At 35.1% G+C, this 22248-nt stretch overlaps 2 protein-coding genes across 2 annotated transcripts; both read right to left on the bottom strand.

The window, feature by feature from the left end:
- Positions 1-8400: 8400 nt before the first annotated feature.
- On the bottom strand, positions 8401-9081 carry LOC143532581 (uncharacterized). Its single transcript, XM_077027600.1, has one exon. The coding sequence runs from the start codon at positions 9079-9081 to the stop codon at positions 8401-8403; it is 681 nt and encodes a 226-aa protein (XP_076883715.1).
- Positions 9082-9510: 429 nt separating this feature from the next.
- Positions 9511-9975, bottom strand: LOC143532582 (ethylene-responsive transcription factor 9-like). The gene has a single exon (XM_077027601.1). It carries the CDS (start codon positions 9973-9975, stop codon positions 9511-9513), a length of 465 nt encoding a protein of 154 aa, XP_076883716.1.
- Between the last annotated feature and the right edge of the window lie 12273 nt (positions 9976-22248).

Genomic DNA, 22248 nt, shown 5'->3' on the forward strand with positions numbered 1-22248 from the left:
CACAGCTCACAAGTCCAACATTTTTTTGTGACAACTTCATATTTCTTTCCCGCATGAACACCTAGTACCTGACTTTCATTTTATTCGTGAGAAGGTCCATGATCATCGTAGGAGATGACCAACTTGCGGATACGTACCCTTACTAAACCCCTCTTGTGGTCAGTATTTCATCATTTAATTTATAAGATTACTCACTACAAGACCGCCATTCGTGCGGGGATGTTAATGGAAAAGGATAATTCAAATTATTCCCTCCGCTAGCTATTATATATTGTATACTAGGTTAGCTACCCGTGTAGCACACGGGTTAGAATAAATAAATTTATTTAAATAATAACATAATGTAAAATACAAAAAATATGTTTAAAAGATATAATATATATTATATGATAGAATAAATTACACATTACACAATATAGAAATAAAAAGTTAGAAAATTCATAAATCTTTGAATATTTCTTTGTACACAATATTTGTAGTTTAATTTGTAATTTTATTTTCTATATCAAAACTTAGTAATTGCACATTATTTCTGTTTATAACTCTAGATAATACAACACATAACTGACAATGAGTTAAAATAAATTGTCTAAAAAACAAACCAACCATTTATAATGATTGACCTTAGCTTTTATTAATCTTCAATGTAAAATAAAAAAAAGATGAAAATTTCATACTTTGAAATTAATAATTTTATCTAATGGTATAGGATTTTTTTAAGAATAAAAATACGAGTTCTAATATTACTTTCGGATATGATTTCCCCTTCTATAACGCGGTTATCATATTATATGTTCATATGTAGTTTAGTTTCATTGCATAGACCAATTTTCTAGTTAATATGTTAAGCAACATCACTTCAACATCAACTTTTAGGACTAATCTATAACTTGACAACCTTAAATTTTGAGGTCATTTAAAACATCAGAAAACTAACTTTCTTGTAACGTATCACTTTATGTCTGATAAATACCATATGAAGAATGATAATACTTTTTTATCTCACGAAAACATGGATAGCAAACGCTTGCTAATTTCTTGAATGACTCATTTTTCGCTGCAAGTATACCTCGCTCATAAAGAAATCTATATTTTTGAAATCTTCAATAATAGAAGAATATGCAAAGTCAATTTATCATATGATTAATAGTGTGCTAATGTCTAACATTTGTATTCCAAACATAAGTTGTTTTACCCATCTGAAAAACCAAAACATGTAGTTTAGTGTTTATATTTTTGTGGATTTTTAAGATGATGAACTTAACATAAATGATGGGTTGATTAAATAGTAAATTAGAAAAGAAGTTGTAAATGTCTATTTTTTTAAAGCAACCCGTGAACCGAGACTCATTCAAATCATAAACTGTTTTGACCTAAACCATGTTTGATATTCTAGCCGGTTAAAGAAACCCGCTCGTGTAAGTTAACATAAACACTTAGAATACATCAATATTGAATTTGTCTTTTTAGGGTTTGAAAGAAAAAGACTTGTAATTTAGTAAATAATAATATATATTTAATAAGTTAAAGTTTATTGAAATTTAATATAAATTAATCTTGACTCTTCATCCAATAATATATATCATTTCTTATAAGACCTTAATTTTTGGATTCATTATTCAAAATCAACGTGAAAATGGTTACTTATAAAAACCTAATATTAATAACTAATATAAAAACCTAATAGTAGGGTTGGGTTTGCTATCCAAAAGGAGGGTTGCGGCTCAGGTTGTTGTCCGCATACCTGCCACTTCATTGTAAATCGTTTGGTTGTTTTTGATTATTAATGAAAAAAAGTTATTACTATTAAAAAAATAACTAATATAATATATTTATATAAAACAAAATAGCATATTTATGTTGGTATTAAATTGTTTAAATCAGGAAAAAAATATTGAAAAGAGAAAATGAAAGATTAAAAAGTAAAAAAATGAAATACAAAATAATTAATAAGAAAGAACAATGTCAAATGTATTTAATATGAGAGGGAGAAGGAAAAGTTTTTGTAAGAATTAATTTGATGATGGCATGTGACACTTAGTAAATTTTATTTATTATATAGTATAGATTAAATAGTTTCTTTGTAATTGAAGTTGCTATATGTCAAGGTCAAAGTCACGGCCATGGCCAAGGTCAATCCTCTTTTTTTTTTGAACATACAAGCTTTCCTCCTACTATTTACATTATACCGCCAATGCCAGGAATCGAACCCTGTACCTCTCACCAAAAGGCCAAAGCCTTTACCAACTTGATTGCTCTCTTTGATCGCCTTTCATCATGTATTAATGTGTACTTCATTCTTGTGAATAAACAACATTTCTTATCATATCTTCATACTAACTTGGGTACGTTTTGTTATCCGGAGAATATGAGTTAAGCTTGATCTCCTTCCTAACTTTCTCAACTGAATCAAATATATTATTGAAAAATTTAGTGTTTATTTGTTTTTACCTCTTCACATGAATTACATCATGGATAAAAAAAATTGCATTAACTACCTTTTTATGAACCATGCTTTTTACCAACTTGGCTATGTTTTGTTAACTAAAGAAATGAGTTAACCTTGATCTCCTTGACAATTGATAATTTAATTGTTTTTACCTCTACACAAGAGTTACATAGTGGATAAAAAACTTGCACTAACGACCTTTTTTATGAACCACTTGCCGCCTTGAGGTACCGAAGAAATAGTCAACAATTTCAACCAAATTGCTATAAGATGAAAATTGAATCTTTACCGTGCCTATATTTGTGATCATGCATCAAAGAAACAAGAATGAAGAGCATGGCTTATTGATTCGCGTATAAGCGTATAGCCGTATACCATCCAATACATACACACAGAAGATGGAACTTGCACTGCACCCCTCTCCTTTCCAATGCCTCCATAGTGGGAATCCTTTTTTTTATCGCCCGCTAGCTACCAAAAAAATGGCTTTTTGGGTATCCAGTTATTTAATATGCGGGTATAATTCTCATCAACGAACATTTAAATTTGTATGTCATCTGGAAGAGAGTTAACCATGAAATCTCTGGATACATTCTCTAGCCACACACATTTGTCCTTCCTTTTGTTAAAACTTGATTCAAGATATTGATGAGCGCGGGAGAAATTTTGTGTTAATTTACAATGTTTAATGATTTTGCATTTTTAGGTGATTTATCATGTTAAATGCAATGACTTTGTCTCGTTGTACAATTGTATGTGATGGAAGCTTAAACAAGTGTTTCGAAACGTGCTAGAGCGGGTTTCTCATCACCCGAGAAAGTGGAAAGCGTGAAGAAGTGATAAATGAGAATTTGGATGAAAACCCAAGGAATAAGTGAATTTTGGGTGTTGTGGCAAGAGGAATCTAAATGTGGTGATGCTTGGGCATCACGACTTGTGTTCCATCCATGGCACACTTAATGGGCATGGATGCATACGTCGGTTCGTACACGAAAAAAACCCTAATTTCACCTATATAAACTTAATTGTGAAAGCTGAAATAGCTACAATTTGGCTTTGGGGGCTACTAAAGATCATAATTTATTCTAAATTTGGGGTCGAGTTTGTAACCACTCTTAACTCTACATATGCATCATATCACTTATTTTTCTCTCTTTCACTCCATCTTACCTAAAGAAAATAGTTTAATCCTTTTAACTCCGTATCACCCCTGCTAATTGGTAATTAATATATTGTTCTTACCCTTTTAATCCGTGAAAAACATAATTCATGGCCCATGTTTAACTAATATAACACAAGTGGGGAGTAGCTTAATTCATCTTTAAAGCGTCATGTCAATTTTAATTTATGTTGGGGTTTGAGTATACCTCATGGCCTAATAAACAACATTAGTACTGTTAGGTTATGGGGTATGTACTCTAACCCGTCTTAATTCCATATAAGCTCCACATCACTCATTTTTCTCTCTTTAACTCCATCTCATCCAAAGAAAATGTTTTAATCCATTTAACTCCATTTCACTCATATTAATTTTTAATAAATCAATACATAATTACTACATATTGTTCCTTAAAACCCGTGAAGCATAATCCATGGGTCTTTTTAACAAACTTAACACAAGTGAGGAGTGGTTTAATGCATATTTAAAGTGTCATGTCATCTTAACTTATGTTGGACGTTAGAGTATACCCATGGCCTTATCGTTGATTCATTATTATCGGAATCAATGTATACCGGCATTTATTTTCATGATTTTCACTTGAAGTAAAACACCAATTTGCAACTATTTAACAAGCCAGTATACATGCATAAAATCTGCAACTATTAACAAAAATTTTATTTATTGGTGTATATATTTTATCGAACAAATGATGTTACAAAATTACCTAGCATACCATAAAAAAACCGTTGGCCAACCATCATCACAGTGGTCAAAATAAAGTTGCCGGCAGATTCAAATAAAACAGAAGAGGTTTCTTGGTTGTCTTTGATATGTGTGAATCAATAGCGGATTTAGAGAGAGAAAGAAGCTAAGAATTAGGTCAAACAACTGAACGATATCTCATTAACTAACTAACTGACTGTTAAGTACAACGACGACTAACTAACAACACTTTTACAGAATTACAAATTCAACCCTATACTTCTACAAAATACCAACAAGACCCCTCTGACTTATTGACTTTATTAACAACCATAACAATGCCTCTCCCTTCAAAGCATTTTGACCCCAAAATTAGACTCCAAAATTGAAATCTGGAAAGCGCGCCTGAAGATGTTCAACATTCTCCCAAGTTGCCTCTGAAACAGGCACATCTTTCCATTTGATTAAAACTTCCACAACAACATGATTACCTCTCTTGACCATTCTCTTGTCAATTACTGCAGTTGGAACAAACAAGAACCTGGGTTGATTTGGTAACGGAACCACGACTGAGTGATTACCTCTGGCAAGTTTGAGTAAAGAAACATGGAAAATCGGATGGATTTGGGCATCAGCAGGAAAGTCTGAACGGTAAGCCACGTTTTCCACTTTCTCAATAATAAGAAATGGCCCATAATATTTAGGGCTGAGTTTGGGAGCTTTAGGTAGTTTCAAGGAATTTTGACAATAAGGATGAAGTTTTAGGAATACCCAATTGCCAATATCGAATTCTCTTTCTGTGCGTCTCTGATCAGCAATCTGTTTCATTCGATTCTGAGATACCAACAAAGATTGTCGAAGTTTCTTAATTTGGGCCTCCCTATCACAACACAATTGATCCACAGCATCTACTTGGCAATCCTTAGGTATATAGGGCACAAAAATAGGAGGCTTGTACCCGTAGAGTGCCTCAAAAGGAGTTTGATTAATGGCAAAGTGGAAGTTAGTGTTGTACCACCACTCTACTAAAGGAACCCACTTTAGCCAATTGGAATTAGTGCTTAATGTCATAGATCTCAAATAGGATTCAATGCACCTGTTAACCACTTCCGTCTGACCATCCGATTGAGGATGGTAGGCTGTAGACATAGCTAGTTGTATCCCATGTAATCTTGTGAATTCTTTCCAGAATTTACTTAGAAACAATGGATCTCTATCAGAGACTATTGTTTGTGGCCAGCCATGATACTTGAAAATGTTATCCAAAAAAAGTTGAGCTATTGTAGTCGCTGTGTAGGGATGGCCCAAAGGAATAAAATGGGCATACTTGGTGAACCTGTCAACGACTACCAAGATGGTGTCTTTTCCCTGAATTTTCGGAAAACCTCCCACAAAATCCATTGATATATCCGAAAATACATGTTTAGGAACTGGTAAAGGTTGAAGTAAACCTGGATAAGCCACATTCTCATTCTTAGTCCTCTGGCATACTTCACAAGTTCTTATAAACTGTCTGACTTGCTTAGAAAGACCTCTCCATTTGAACAACTGTCTGATTCTTTGAATGGTGGCATGTACTCCTGAATGTCCACCCATAGGAGAAGCGTGACACAAAGTAATGATTTCTATCTGTACAGAAACAACATTACCAACCACTATTTTATTATCTTTAAGTATCAACTTACCATCCCATTTATAATGGTTCACTATTTCACCCAAAAGTAATCTTTGCAACTTAGCTTGTAACTTCTTATCGGTCTGTCATGTATCTTTGATTTTAGAAAATAAAGTGTCATCTAAGGTAGATAAGGAGATAGTGAAAAGGGTCGGACCGCTGACCCTAGACAATGCATCTGCTACCTTATTCTCAACCCCTTGTTTAAAGACGATTTCATAGTCATACCCCATCATCTTGGAAAGCCAAACATGTTGTAGGGGAGTGGTCAATTTCTGATCCAATAGAAACTTCAAACTCTTCTGATCATTCTTGATAACAAAATGACCCATAGACAAGTAATGATGCCAATATTTAACCGCAAAAATAATGGCCAGAAGTTCTTTTTCATAAACTGAAAGAACTTGTTGTCTAGGAGATAATGCCTTACTTATGAATGCCAAAGGATGGTTGTCCTGCATTAATACAGCCCCAATGCCTTTGGCTGAGGCATCTGTTTCCAACACAAAGGTTTTAGAAAAATCAGGAAGAGCTAATACCGGGGGAGAGCAGACTATGTGTTTAAGTTGCTCAAATGCTGCAGTAGCTTCTTCAGTCCAAGTAAAACTATCTTTCTTCAGTAGAGCAGTTAACGGTTTTGCGAGTATGCCATAAGATCTAACGAATCTTCTGTAGTAACCAGAGAGACCCAAGAATCCCCTTAGTTGTTTCACATTAGCTGGCACAGGCCACTTTTGAATAGCCTCAATCTTCTTTGGGTCAGTAGCCACACCTTTTGCAGATATGATGTGACCCAAATACTCCACATTAGAACCTCCAAACGAGCACTTAGAAAGTCTTGCATATAGTTTGTTGCTTCTTAATAGCTGCAATACTTCCCTTAGATGAACGACATGTTACTCTAGTGATTTGCTGAACACTAAAATGTCATCAAAAAACACCAAAATCGATTTCCTGAGTTGGGATTTAAAAGTGTGGTTCATAAGGGATTGGAAGGTGGCTGGAGCATTGGTTAAGCCAAAAGGCATAACCAAAAACTCAAAATGGCCTTCATAGGTTCTGAAAGCGGTTTTATGTACATCATCAGGAAACATTCTAGTCGGTGATATCCGGACCTGAGATCCAACTTAGAGAATATAGTAGCACTTCCCAACTCATCCAATAGTTCCTCAATTAGAGGAATTGGGTAACTGTTTTTAATTGTGGCATCATTGAGTTTCCTATAGTCTATGCACATCCTCCAACTCCCATCTTTTTTCTTAACCAAAACTACAGGGGCTGCAAATGGGCTACTACTTCCTTGAATTACCCTTGTGTCCAGTAACTCTCGAGTCATCTTTTCTATAACATCCTTTTGTGCTGCCTGGTATCTATACGGTTTCTGATTAATTGCCATATTTTCATCTTTGAGTATGATTCTATGATCAAATGCTCTAACCGGAGGAAGACTAAAGGGTGTTTGAAAAACATCCTCAAATTCCTTTAAAAGCCCTTGAATGCCCTCTTGGTCATTCAATTGAGATACCACAGTTTTATGTTGGAAATGATCTTCCCCACTAACAGTTTGTAGGCTAAACAACTGAGAATTGACCACTTGATCCTTCGAACTCAACAACTGATCCATTACTTCCAAAGAACATAAAGATAGTTTATTAGAATTACTACCTTTTAGCTGATAAACTTTGTCATCTACTTGGAACTGCATAGTCAGATCTTGGAAATTCCACACAATATTTCCCAAGGGAATCAACCATTGAATACCTAACACCATATCATAGCTAGCCAATGGTAATACGAGCACATCTGCCTTAAACCATAGGCCTTGCATTTGCCATTGGAAATTTGGACACATTTTAGCACAGTTAAGTTGAGTACCATTTGCTACTCCCACCTTCATGCCCCCAATATCCTTAGTTGTACACCTCAACTTGTTAGCCAATTGTTCATCCATAAAATTATGGGTTGAACCAGAGTCAATTAAGATGTGTAGTTGTTTAGTACCTATGTTACCAACTACTTGCGTAGTGGAACATGAAGGTACACCCATAAGAGCATGAATGGAAATAAGAGGGTCATTTAGGCCGGATTCTGTCACATTAGTATCTACAAGAGGAATAATTTCTTCATCATCACCTACTAACTCAATAACAAACAACTGCTTATTGGGACACTTGTGGGCTGGTGTGAACTTTTCAGTGCACCAAAAACACTCTCCTCTTGACCTCTTTAATTCCATTTCCTTAGTGGATAATCTTCTTGAATTAGTGGTTTTGTTCTGAACAATGGGTGCAGGTAGTAAGGGTAAATGAGAGGCATTCACAGGAGGTTTGAAAGAAGAAATAGGGGTGGGACTTAAAGTGTTAGCATGAGATGAATAGTTTCTGATAAAGGACTTAGGCATATTAGAAATGGCTATATTTGTTTCTTGGCTAACATATAAGCTTGTTTCATACTTTTAGGATCAAGAACCCTCACCAAACCACTAAGTTCAGGTTTCAACCCTCTTAAGAATATATTAACAGCATATTCTTCCGAAATAGTGACCCTTAACAGATTCTCATCAAACTTATCACAATAATCTTCTAAAGTACCAGTTTGAGTTGTAGAAATTAAGATACCCATACCATCTTGAAACAAGGTGGAAGAAAAACGATCAATGATAGTTCTCGAGTATTCAGACCATGTTACTCCAGTGATGAGTCGGTTCTTGATGAAATTATTGTGCCACTTAATTGCTTTTCCCTCCAAATTGATAACTGCATACCGGACTTTATAGGCTTCAGGGGTATCATCCACATCAAAATAATGCTCACATTTAGAAACCCAATCCTCCACATCCTCAGTACCATCGAATTTAGGAAACTCAATCTTCCCAAACCGATATAAACGATCAGCTCTTGAGCCATTGCTTGTGTCAAAATTGACACCAGAGGGACCCTCGGAATGCTTAGGGCGCCTAATTTCCTCGAGCACTTCTCGAATTTCAGCGAATGATTGGCGCGTCTCATCCATAAACGAACTAATTTTTCCCAGTGTGTTTGAATGTTCACGAACAATTTTATCAATTTCCGCCTGACTTCTGGTAGTCGTCATAGTTATGACGGAAGATTTTGATTAACAGAAGGAATTGAGACTCAGGTGAAGAATTTTGATTGAACAAATTCAATTTAGGGCAAATTGAAGGAAAATCAGAAGAAATTGATCCACAATTGATCAATTTCGGCTAGAATTGAATAGAATCAGAAAAGAATCGATCGATCAAATGATCAATTCCAAGATTTGTGAAACGAAACGAACGAATTGAGAATGAATTGTGGACGAGTTTGATCAAAAATGGTACAGATGGCCGAGAATCGGTGCTCTGATACCAATTGATATGTGTGAATCAATAGCAGATTTAGAGAGAGAAAGAAGCTAAGAATTAGGTCAAACAACTGAACGATATCTCATTAACTAACTAACTGACTGTTAAGTACAACGACGACTAACTAACAACACTTTTACAAAATTACAAATTCAGCCCTATACTTCTACAAAATACCAACAAGACCCCTCTGACTTATTGACTTTATTAACAACCATAACAGTCTTTATATTTGAATCCTGATCATTATCATTCTCATTCACCACATGATCACCTACGAATTGCTTTTCGTAACCGAAACTCAAAGCCAAATCACCTCCGGCAGGAAAGTTAATATCATCATCTTTCTTCTCAACCATCCGCGGTGAAAATGCAATGAAGCCGAAATTCATCTTCGCCTTCGCACCCCGGAATCTAAAAGCGGCCGTGTCGTATGCCAGCGCGGCCTTCTCGGCTGTGGCGAACGTGCCGAGCCACAGCCGAGTCTTCTTCCACGGATCACGCATCTCTGTGCAGTAGCGTCCCCACGGCCTCTTTCGGACGCCGCGATAGTGAAATTCCTTTGTAGCTGTTTGTGTCGGAGCGGTCTCATCGACAGAGATGCTACTGTTGTTATTTTCCATCGCTGGTGATGGGTATGAGAGTATGAGTAGAGAAAATTAATGAGTTATGTGTTTAGGGTTCCAGATGCATATTTATACTCTCATAGGTCATGCATGCATGATTATGGCCTTATGGGAGACAGAGAGGCTAGTTTTTAACTTTTTACACTTGAAGTTTTTAAACTGACCACAAATTGTAAGAATAAAGTTAGTTGTGGTTGCTATTTTTGTCGAATGGATCACCTGAGATCGTGTTTGTCAACAATGGTTTGCTAAATCTTCTGTCTTTACTCTTTACATCACGCACGTCATTTCTTAATAGTATCATGAAAGTCAACACACAAATGTACTTTATATGAAAATGTTTCATAAACTTATTTAAAATAAAATATTTTAACCTTGAATTAATTTAAAATCTTTTATATCAATATATGAACGGTTGCAATAACTGATCTAGAAGAAAAAAAAAATCAAGGGTATCCCAAATTATTATATTTATTCACCATACATTCATACAATAATGATAAAAAGAATAATAATAACTAGGGATGAGCGTTTTCGGTATGGGTACCGATTGGTACCGTCTGTACTAAGTTTTGAGTTTTCGGTATTGGTACGGTACGGTACCGGTATTTTTCGAATTTTTCATGTAATACCGGTACCGAATCGATACCGGTACTGTACCGGTATCGAACCGAACATTTCGGTACCGGTATACCAACAATTTCCGAATTTCGGGATTGGGATTTTCGGTCCCGGTACCGGTCGGTACCGGGACCATCCCAATCTCATCCCTAATAATAACAAATAAAGTTAAACAAATATCTAACTGATTCGTCCTCTTCAGATTTGTAAATTTGAAATCAAGCAATTATATCGCATGTTAGACAACCCACTATCACAACTAACACAACCCAACCTTTTTATTAAAAACTAATTTCTCTCTCTTCCACCTACACAACCCCACCCAATCTAATATTTCACTCACACTCACAATCTAACCTAAACCAATATTTTATTAACCAAATAAGATTTATGATTATTATTTATCATATAAAAAAATATTTGAGATATAAAAATAATATTTTTAGAAACTAATTAATTACTTATATTTAATATAAAACAAATAATTAAAAGTAATAATTAAAAGAAAAAGAAAAATATTAAGATTAAAAAAAAATATATTTGGCATTTGGCATCCTAGGATAACATTTAAGATTAAAAAAAATATTAAAGTAATAAGAAAATATTATAGATAATGAAATGTAAATTTGACACGAGGTCGAAGACTCGCGCAAAAATAAACCAAATACGACTAATTAGATAGTGGTAAATGGGTGTCGAACACGAAAAGTTTGTGGAATATGTGTTACTGAGTAGCTTACAATCAAACTAATATAAATGTAAACGACAAAAAAAAAAAGTAAAATTCAGGTTGGTTTGATTTGATTTTATAAAATAAATAAACTAAACGAAGGTTGTAAACAATTGATTAAATGAGCATTCCTCTTGGAGTTCGGTTATTGCGCAACTCTTTTGTTTAAGTTCAATGGATAAATTATAATATCTTGATTTCGTGTAAGTGTAATTGTTTGTGATTAATCAAGAACTAAGTACTCGGATTCCTAGAACGCGAGGTCGTTACTTGGTAATCAATCAATATAATCTTAACCCTAATTTCTTCTACTAAATCTCGATTGTCAACAACACCAAGAACGTATAGAACGAAACTAGGTTAAACGATATGGACAAATTACAAACAATCAAACAAACAACGTGATTATATTAATCTAAACGATTTGATAATCAATCCAAGTGCAAGAACAATAAACAAAAAGAGTATTGCAATAACCTTACAACCAAGAAAAATACTAGAAGTTTTAGCCACACATAATTGAGATTATCATACCAAGTTTAATCCGAAGCAATCCAAGATTATGATGTTAATCCTTGATTAGAAACACCCAAAATGTTGTTCCAAGGCACCAAAATCACCCCACAACAATGTCTAGATCGCCACTCCAATAATGGAGCTCAAAAGACAATTATAACATAAAAAACGAGTTGTAACCGCCACAGTCGTGCAGGCCCCACCGTAAGCTACGGTGGCCACTGTAGCTTACGGTGGTTTTGAAAACCACTACGCCAGGTTCTATTTGTTTACGGTAGGCTGCTACGTTGGAACCCTACCGTAGCTTACGGTGGCTACCGTAAGCTACGGTAGCCTCAACTCCAAAACAATTGTTCTTCTTTGACTTGTTGACTGCTATCACCAAATCTCAAGTCCTCTGCTCCTTTCCATCATAGTTCACTTGAATCACCATTTTTAGCACCTGTACCTGCAAACACGCACCATATACAGTAGTAACCTAAATCCTTGAAATAACATGTAAACGCTCATGTTTTGCTTAGGATTACTACATTTAAGGGTGACTTTACAATCCACCCATCAATAATTAAAAGAAAACGGATAATATAATGTAAATAATTAAAAGAAAAGAAAAATATAAAATAAAGAAACATATTAAAATAATATAATGGTTGGGTTGCAACCAAGGGTTGTGTCCACAACCTGGTTGTTCTCATTTTTTGTTTTTAAATTAAATATATTATTTTTATTTTTGTCTTATTTGCCACATTGCAATCAGTTGAGGGGAAAAATCATGATAGTGGGTAGTCTTAAACAAATACCTAAATGCATAACTAATATATAATAATTCTACATTCGCTCTCTTACGGATTTCAATTGTTTGAAATTTAGTCATTATATTGTATAGAGAACATTCCGAAACAAGGCTTTTATATATCAATACTTGTAGCAACAAGTAAAATGAGAGAGAACTTAATAAACGGTACACCGAAAGTTATTTTAATCACAGTCGTTGGTTAATAATATTTTTTTTTATCAACTGATTCAACCTACAACAAACTAAAAAAAATGACTGAATTAGTTATTGATGTTTCTATAATTAAAGAAGTTGCAATTTTTTTAAGACAAGAAAAATAGATAAAGCATGAATCGGCCTAAATGCTTTTAGAAATTAAAAGAAGTAGATTTCAAAATAGACAAAAACATATATTTACGAGTTTTTTTTCTTTTTTTTTTCATAAATTTACTTGAAAACTGAATACTTTGTCCTCAAACTATACAGTAACACATATGACTATAATATATGATCTTGGTAATGAAATGTTTTGATTGTAGAGTTTAAGTTTAAAGCTTGCGATATAGTGATACACTAAGCATTGGAAATAACAAAATAACAATAAAATATGGTATGCTTTTTACTAAAACAAAAACAAAATAAAGACTTTTGAAAATTTCATCTTCTCTTTCACAAAATCCACCGGGTCCCATGTCCGTATATCTTTTCCAATGACACGTTTTTTCTTTCTTTTTTTTTTCATCTTCTTCCATTGAAGTCAAAACTCTCAGGGAATCCTATATCAAAATTGTGATTTTGTTTGTAACCTTAAAGTGAATTTCATGTAGGAAGTCGTTCGTGTATAAAAGTAAAACACTTTTAACAAAATGATTATAATATAAGGAATCAATCTATCTAGGAAATGAAGTAAATTACAACATGAATTACATCGGAAAAAATCAAAATTACAATACAATTGAAATAAAATAATGCAAGAAAGGTGTAGAAGAAGAATGGTGTCGTAGGCTTTGTGGGCGAGGATCGTGTTTTACACGGCGCCCTTAAAACAAATTCCGGGTCTCTCCCCGTTTTGTTTCCCAGGGTACAACGACCTAAGCAATATGTACTGTCGGGGAGGGCTCTAGCACCCGAATAGTACCTTAAAGAAAATGATGAAGATGATCAAGAATGTTGGAAATTTTTAAGGAGAAAGTTGGAGAAAACACAAGAGAGAATGTGTTAATTTTGTGTTTTTTGTGTGTCTACAACCAAGGAGCTCCCTTGGTATTTATACTAGTAGAAAGTTGAAACTATTCAACCATCATTAACCAAAACTTTAATTTTTTTGACCAAATTAAAGGAACCATTAACCAAAACTTTAATTTTTTTTGACCAAATTAAAGGACATTTTAATGGCTTTGACTAATTGACTAACAACCTTGAATAAAATAATTCAAAGTTTAAACATATATATATTTTTTTTCACAAAAATTTTTCAACAATCCTCCACGTGTGAAAACAAAACTTATTCATTTCCACATATTTTCCAACATCCCCCACATGTGAAAATAAAACTCATTCATTTTCACATTGAGATCAATCCATACATGCAAGTTTCTTAGATTCAATTCAACGGTTAAGCATTGCAGGATAGGTATGTGTTACCCTTTGAACCTTCCTTTGTTAAGCATACTTAGTCTCCTAGCGGTGTGTAGACACGATGTCTTTGAACATACCCCCATTTATGTAGACGACAATACACTTCACACAACACTCTCCCTGGTCTGGCCAACCCCTCACTGTCATGTCCTATTATGGTCCTAGAACACTAGCCTGGTTCTGCGAGAGCTCTAGGATTTTTTCCCCAATATCCATTCGAACCAACCCTAGTTCTCTCTCACATAGGTGATTCTCGCTCGAATCATTAAAAGCAATAGGTTTGTTGATTTCCACAAATCATTAACCTTTATTATGCTTATCCTTACAACATGTGTCACTGATTGGAATGGACTAGGACGTGCGCGCACGCAACGCCCTTTAGTTTGGTTTGGGGTACTCCCCCACAGTGGCCACCCTTGGTTTCATGATTAAGTTATCCTATTGAACCTAGATCTTGGGATCTCTAGTCAACTAGGTTAGGTTTCCCTCATGTCCCCTTTTCCCATGGGCTTTAGTCCCATTCCTTTTGACGACTTGTTAACTAACTCTTTGCTTAAGCTTTTTGTTAACGGATCTGCAATATTATCATTTGAATTCACATAGTCAATCGTGATAACACCCGTTGTGAGTAGTTGTCGTATCGTGTTAGTCTACATCGAATATGCCTTGATTTGCCATTGTACATCACACTATGGGCTCTACCAGTCGCTGATTGACTGTCACAATGTATGCAAATAGCCGACAAAGGCTTTGGCCATATTGGAATATCTTCCATAAATTGACGTAGCCATTCTGCCTCTTCACCACATTTATCCAAGGCGATAAACTCCGATTCCATCGTGGATCTAGCTATAACCGTTTGCTTAGAAGACTTCCAAGCAATAGCTGCACCACTAAGTGTGAATACATATCCACTTGTTGATTTAGAATCTTTTATATCCGAAATCCAATTTGCATCACTATATCCTTCGATCACAGCTGGATCTCGATTATAATGGAGTCCATAGTCTCTTGTGTATCTTAAGTACCTTAGAACCCGTGTTATACTTTTCCAATGTTCCACGCTCGGATTACCAGTATATCTACTTAGCCTACTCACAACATAAGCTAGATCGGGTCGAGTACATGTCATAAGATACATTAGACTACCAATAATTCTTAAGCACTCTAACAGAACAACACCCTCGCCTCTATTTTTAGATAGATGGTGGGTCGTATCAATTGGAGTTGACGCGACACACGTGTCATCCTTATTGAATTTCTCAAGATAAGACCATTTTGAGTTCTAGTAATTTGAACCCCAAGAATCACGTCCGCGAGACCCAAGTCTTTCATGTCAAACCTCGCTTTCAACAATTTTGTAGATTTAATCATAGTATCATTACTCCCAATGATAAGCATATCATCTACATAAAGACATAAAATCACATAACCTCCTGGTGTGTCCTTCACATAGACACATTTGTCACACTCGTTTATTTTGAAACCATTGTCAATCATGACATGATCAAACTTTAAGTGCCATTGTTTTGGAGCTTGCTTCAAACAATACATTGATTTGACTAGCTTACATACTTTGCCCTCTTTCACTGGGGCGGAGAAACCCTCGGGTTGCTCCATGTAAATCTCTTCATCTAAATCGCCATTTAGAAATGCGGTTTTTACATCCATTTGGTGAATTTCCAAATTTCGTAAGGCCGCGATTGCAAGAACCAACCTTATTGAGGTTATTTGCGTGACCAGCGAGTAAATATCAAAATAGTCTAGACCTTCTTTTTGTCTGTACCCTTTGATCACTAACCTTGCCTTGTATTTATCAATACTTCCATCGGCTTTCATCTTCCTTTTGAATATCCAACGATATCCAAGGGGCTTACAACCCGGCGGAAGATCTACTAACTCCCAAGTATGATTTTGCAATATAGAATCTATCTCGTTCTTAATTGCTTCTTTCCATTGAGGTGATTCCGCGGAGGTAACCGCCTCGCGGTAGGTATTGGGCTCACCCTTAACCATGTAGCTCACGAAATCAGGACCGAAGGATTTTTCAATCCTTTGTCTTTTGCTTCGTCTAAGCTCACCTTCCTCAGTTTCGGGTCGTTCATGTCTCTCATCATGAACAGTATCGTCAATCGCTCTTTATGTACTTTCTTCATCAACCGCTCTTGATGAACTCGCATGTGTTTTCCTTAAACAGGGAAACACATTTTCGAAAAAATCGTTGGTCCTCCACTCAACAATAGTGCCTTCATGTACATTGGGATTCTTGGACTCATGTACAAGAAACCTATGCACATTACTATGGTGTGCATATCCAATGAATATACAATTCACGGTTTTAGGTCATATCGTTAGTGCCTTTGGTGGCGGAACCGTCACCTTGGCAAGGCACCCCCACACTCGAATGTATTTGTATGAAGGTTTTTTACCCTTCCATAACTCATACGGAGTCACATCCGTTTTCTTGCGGGGTATCTTATTCAAGATATAATTGGTCGACAGAATAGCCTCCCCCCACAAGTAATAGCTCACGCCCGAGCTAATCAACATGGCATTCATCATCTCTTTTAATGTACGGTTCTTTCGTTCCGCAATGCCATTTGATTGTGGAGAATAAGGTGAGGTACACTCATGTATTATGCCACTTTTTTCGCATATTTCCGCAAATGATGAAACATATTCACCACCCCTATCACTTCGCAAAGTTTTTATTCTCCGTTTTTGTTGATTTTCAACCTCATCTTTATACAAGATAAACTTGTCTATTGCTTCATCCTTACTTTTAAGTAAGTATACATAGCAATACCGAGTACTATCATCAATGAACGTGATGAAATACTTATTTCCACCTCTTGTGGGAGTGGCTTTTAAATCGCACACATCGGTGTGGATTGAATCAAGGGGTTCGGTTATTCGTTGAACCGATTTGAAAGGCTTTCTCGTTAGTTTAGATTCAACACATGTTTCGCATTTATATCTTGAATCGATTTTAAAACATGGAATGCTATTTAATTTAATTAAACGTCGAATTAAATTAAAATTTACATGTCCTAGTCTACCATGCCAAACACAAGAATTAGAATTTGACGACTCAATCATGTAAATAGAAGTAGCAATTTTATTCATAGAATTTTTGACAACAATTACATTCAATTTGAACATAGCATTGTCGGCATAACTCTTGCCGACAAACATTCCATTTTTCGATAAAATAAATTTATCCGATTCAATCATCAAGCGAAATCTGTGCTTGTTGAGCATCCATCCCGAGACAAGATTCTTGCGAATCTCGGGAACATAGAGAACTTTAGTCAATGTGAGCTCCTTGCCAGAAGTCCACTTCAAGACCACATCGCCTTCCCCCATGATGTCCGCAGTCGCTTTATTCCCCATGTAAAGCTTCTGGTCACCCGCCGGCTCTTTGAAATTCTTAAAGAGTTGTTTGTCGCCGCAAACATGGCGGGTTGCGTCGGTGTCGACGTACCACCCTTTGGGAGCGTCTCCCACAACGTTGACTTCCTCGATGAAAGCCGCTTCCTCGGTAATCATCGCCACGAGAGGAGTGCCATCCTCGTCCACCAAAAGCACGCGCTCGCGTTTCAGTTTCTTGCACCGGATCACCCGGTGCCCCATCTCGTTACAGTTGTAACATGGTCCTTGGAAAGGTGGAGGCTTCTTTTTCACAACCCCTTTCTTCACGCCAAGGTCCATTTTCGCTTTCTCTTTGTTACCTTTGCCTTTGCCCTTGTTGCCCCCTTTGGAGGATTGACCGTACTCGACTAAGTTAGCCTTGGCGGAAACATCCACTAGGCTACCTTTTTGAGCTCTCTTACTGTCTTCTTCTATCCGAAGTCGAACGATAAGATCATCAATAGTCATCTCCTTTCGCTTGTGTTTAAGATAATTCTTAAACTCAACCCAACTATGAGGCAATTTTCAATCATCGCTGCCACTTGAAATGTCTCACTAAGTGTCATTCCCTCGGCAAAGATGTCGTGAAGTATAACTTGCAACTCTTGGACTTGACTAATTACAGTCTTAGAGTCAACCATTTTATAGTCCAAGAAACGGGTGACAACAAATTTCCTTGTTCCCGCATCCTCCGTTTTGTACTTTTTGTCTAAAGACTCCCATAATTCTTTGGCAGACTTTATTGAAGAGTACACGTTATATAACGCGTCAACTAAACCGTTTAACACACAGTTTCGACATAATAATTCCGAATGCTTCCACGCATCTACCGCACTCAAAGTTTGAGCGTCGGTCCCCCCCTCCGCGTTAGTGGCTAGGGGAGCGGATTCTGTCAAGAACTGTGACATTCGTCAATTTCGGGTATTGTTTGTATTCGTTTTTGTATTTGTTTATTATGTAAACCGACCCGATTTGTAAACCGAAGCTTATGTTATAATCAAAATGATGGATTTATGTTACAATATTGTTTCACACTTGTTGGGTCTTGAAAACATCCTATTTTTATTTTTATTTTTATTTATTTTTATTTTTATTTTGTTGTTTTGTGTTTTTGTCTTGATCCATTTTGCATGAAAACTTTTGTGTCTCACACCCATATTTGACCATCAACATTACCCTATATATACACCACCTTTCCTCTTCATTTTCCCTTGCTACAACTCCAAAAAAAAAACTCTCTCAAACATCAAAGATTCAAGGTTATCTTCTTAAGTGTTCTTGAAGGTTTTTAGTCTTTCATCTTAATTAGTTTATGTAGCCTTATTAATACTTGTTTATGGTTGTGCAACATATATATAATATACACCCCTTGTTTACCTTTGGTAGTTACTTCTCTGATTCCGGTCGGTGAGGTTTCGGACCTCATAAGGCAAGGCTTCATGGAGGACTTCGTGTCCTTGATATATATACATCTATATAACTTGTTCATACATATTAATCTTGCTTATTTTAGTTTGTTGGTAATGTTTACAAGTTCCATGGTTATGGGTTTTTAAGAGTCTATGCTTCGGTTTAATCGTAAATAGCTCTAAACCGTAAACCGAACTTTGTTACTAGTTTTGTTAAATAATTGTTTAAACATACTTATTGTTAGATCTAAGTTTCTAAAATCATTTTTACAAATTCTATGGTTATGGGTTTGTAGAATCTTACCTCGATCTTAACCCGAAACACGATCTGAACCGAAAACCAAACTTTTGTTTAAATACTTTATTGTTAACTTTTGGTTGTAAAACTTAAAGTATTTTTATTTGTACATTATTATACAAGCTCTTTAGTGTTTGGATATGTGGAAACCATCTATGAACTTGTTGTGAGATGGAAACCGAACCAAACCGATTCTTGCTCGCTTAAGACACACAAGTGTGTTTTTTTTAGCCATCAAGACTTGTATATTTCTTTAAAAATAGTTACAAATTGATTTTTAAATTTTTTCTTAAATACTTGGAAATGTTGGATCCAACTTAATCTCATAACAAAGTTTGGACCGACAAAACCGAACACTCGCTTAACGTGCGTTGTTAGTTCTAAAACAATGAAACTACATACTTGGTTAAGTCTTATTAAATTTTATTGAGTTATTTCATAACATTCAATATTTTGGAAAGTTGACTTTGGGTTTGACTAATTATCAAGACCCGAACCGACAACCCGAACACTCGATAAAAAAAAACCGTTTTAGTATATTTATTCCAAAGGGATTTGCATTCTTGCATTTTACCCACCTTATTAGGTTGAGTAAATATTAAGGTTAGATACTTTAACCCGGTTTCGAGCAAACTTACATTTTTAAAGGGTTATTATTATAAATTCTTAAATAGTTACATTTTAAACCTTGAACTTTAATTAGTTACATTTCTCAACATTTATTTTGTTTAAAGACCTTCAAGACAACCTTTCTAAATTCAAGACTTCTTTTCTTTTTAAGCATTGTGCGTTAAACTCGTCGTTCCGACAAATCTCCAAATTATCATCTTTCAAGTTTACTACTTGAAGGTGAGTTCTTCATACCCCATTTTCCATCTTTTATTTTGGGGGTGATATTTCATATTTATTCAACACAATGCTTTATATTTGAATCTTAAACCACAAACGTAGTTGTATACTTTACCTAAATAATTGTTCGATTTGGTGTTCTATGCTTATATGCCTATGTGTTTATCGCTTTTGGTTGGTGGAATTATAAAATCCTAGACTATTTGGCATCCCCTTATAGCAAGGTGTCGTTAACGTAATGCAATTAACGATAACTATAAAATCCTAGACTATTTGGCATCCCCTTATAGATAGGTGTCGCTAATGTGTTTAGCGATATCTATTTATCCAAATTACCACTTTTATTTATCGTTTCGTATCCAAGTTGTGTGGCTATCTTTATTATATACTAATATGATTAAACTTATGAATTGCTCACCAACCTTTGTGTTGACAAACTTTATTTTATGAAATGTTGCAGGTTTGCATCTTGGTTGATTCATGATTGTGAAGAAAACGACATCAAAGACCTTAGGATATTAGTAAAAATGAACAATATCAAATTTGCCATTATTTTGTGATATCTTGTTTATGGTTATTTTATGGATAATTGTTATGTGACATTTTCGATGTTGTGAAATGAAATGAGTTTATTAAATACTGTCACTTTAATTAGTGTCATGTGCTTATGGACAATCGTTACACCTCGGCATGTTCCGCCGCCATTGGTCGGGGTGTGACAAGAACCTCGCAAGGTTCAAGATGGTCAAATAGAAGAACAACTTCTGTTGCCACCGTTTAAAGTGCAAACCCGAGAACTTCACGGGTTTTTCAGCATGATTAGCCATGGTAGTCGCTCCTACCATAACGGACAAAGGTGTACCGGTAACCTTGCTCGATGACGGTGATGCCATTTTTTCTGAAAAATAAACTATGCTAAGTTAGTTTTTCGGAAATATTAATAGTGGTCGCTCCTACTAAATTAAAGTTACGCAAAACTTTTTAATCCGAACTCTCGAATTAACCCACCGAAGGTGTTCTAAGTCCAACTTCGAAGGGACCGAACAATGGGTTTTTCCAAGAGTTTAGCGTTAAAAAATCCGAATTGTAACCAGTTTCTGTTTCCGCAAAGTCGCTCATTTGAATAGAAACGAAAAAAAAAATGTTTTTTAAAAACACAACCGCGTGAAACAAAACTAGTTTGAGTCACACGAGAATGTTTTGAATACACGAACGGTGATTTTTAAAAAAATTGTTTTAAGATTGTAGGAAACCGTTCGCGTATAAAAGTAAAACACTTTTAATAAAATGATTACAATACAAGGAATCAAACCTATCTAGGAAAGCAAGTAAATTACAATACGAATTACGCCGGAAAAAATCAAAATTACAATACAATTGAAATAAAATAATGCAAGAAAGGTGTAGAAGAAGAATGGTGTCGTAGTCTTTGTGGCCGAGAATTGTGTTTTACACGGGGCCCTTAAAACAAATTCCGGGTCTCTCCCCGTTTTGTTTCCCAGGGTACAACGGCCTAAGCAATATGTACTGCCAGGGAGGGCTCTAGCACACCCGAATAGTACCTTAAAGAAAATGATGAAGATAATCAAGAATGTTGGAATTTTTTAAAGAGAAAGTTGGAGAAAATAAAAGAGAGAATGTGTTAATTTTGTGTTTTTTGTGTGTCTACAACTAAGGAGCTCCCTTGGTATTTATACTAGTAGAAAGTTGAAACCATTCAACCATCATTAATCAAAACTTTAATTTTTTTGACCAAATTAAAGAAACTATTAACCAAAACTTTAATTTTTTTTGACCAAATTAAATGACATTTTAATGGTTTTGACTAACTGACTAACAACCTTGAATAAAATAATTCAAAGTTTAAACACACATATATATATATATATATATATATATATATATATATATATATATATATATATATATATATATATATATATATATATATAGTTTTTTTTCACAAAAATTTTCCAACATTTCATATACCTTAAATACGTTTTTGCATAGTTTAAAAAATTGG

Source organism: Bidens hawaiensis, unplaced genomic scaffold (assembly GCF_021521415.1).
Source record: "Bidens hawaiensis isolate Kalapana, Puna unplaced genomic scaffold, B.hawaiensis_p1.1 tig00009479_1, whole genome shotgun sequence".
NCBI lineage: Eukaryota > Viridiplantae > Streptophyta > Magnoliopsida > Asterales > Asteraceae > Bidens > Bidens hawaiensis.

Bases quoted from the DNA above. Each gene is read 5' to 3' on its own strand.
- LOC143532581 (XM_077027600.1), bottom strand. From the start codon at position 9,081: ATGACGACTACCAGAAGTCAGGCGGAAATTGATAAAATTGTTCGTGAA.
- LOC143532582 (XM_077027601.1), bottom strand. From the start codon at position 9,975: ATGGAAAATAACAACAGTAGCATCTCTGTCGATGAGACCGCTCCGACA.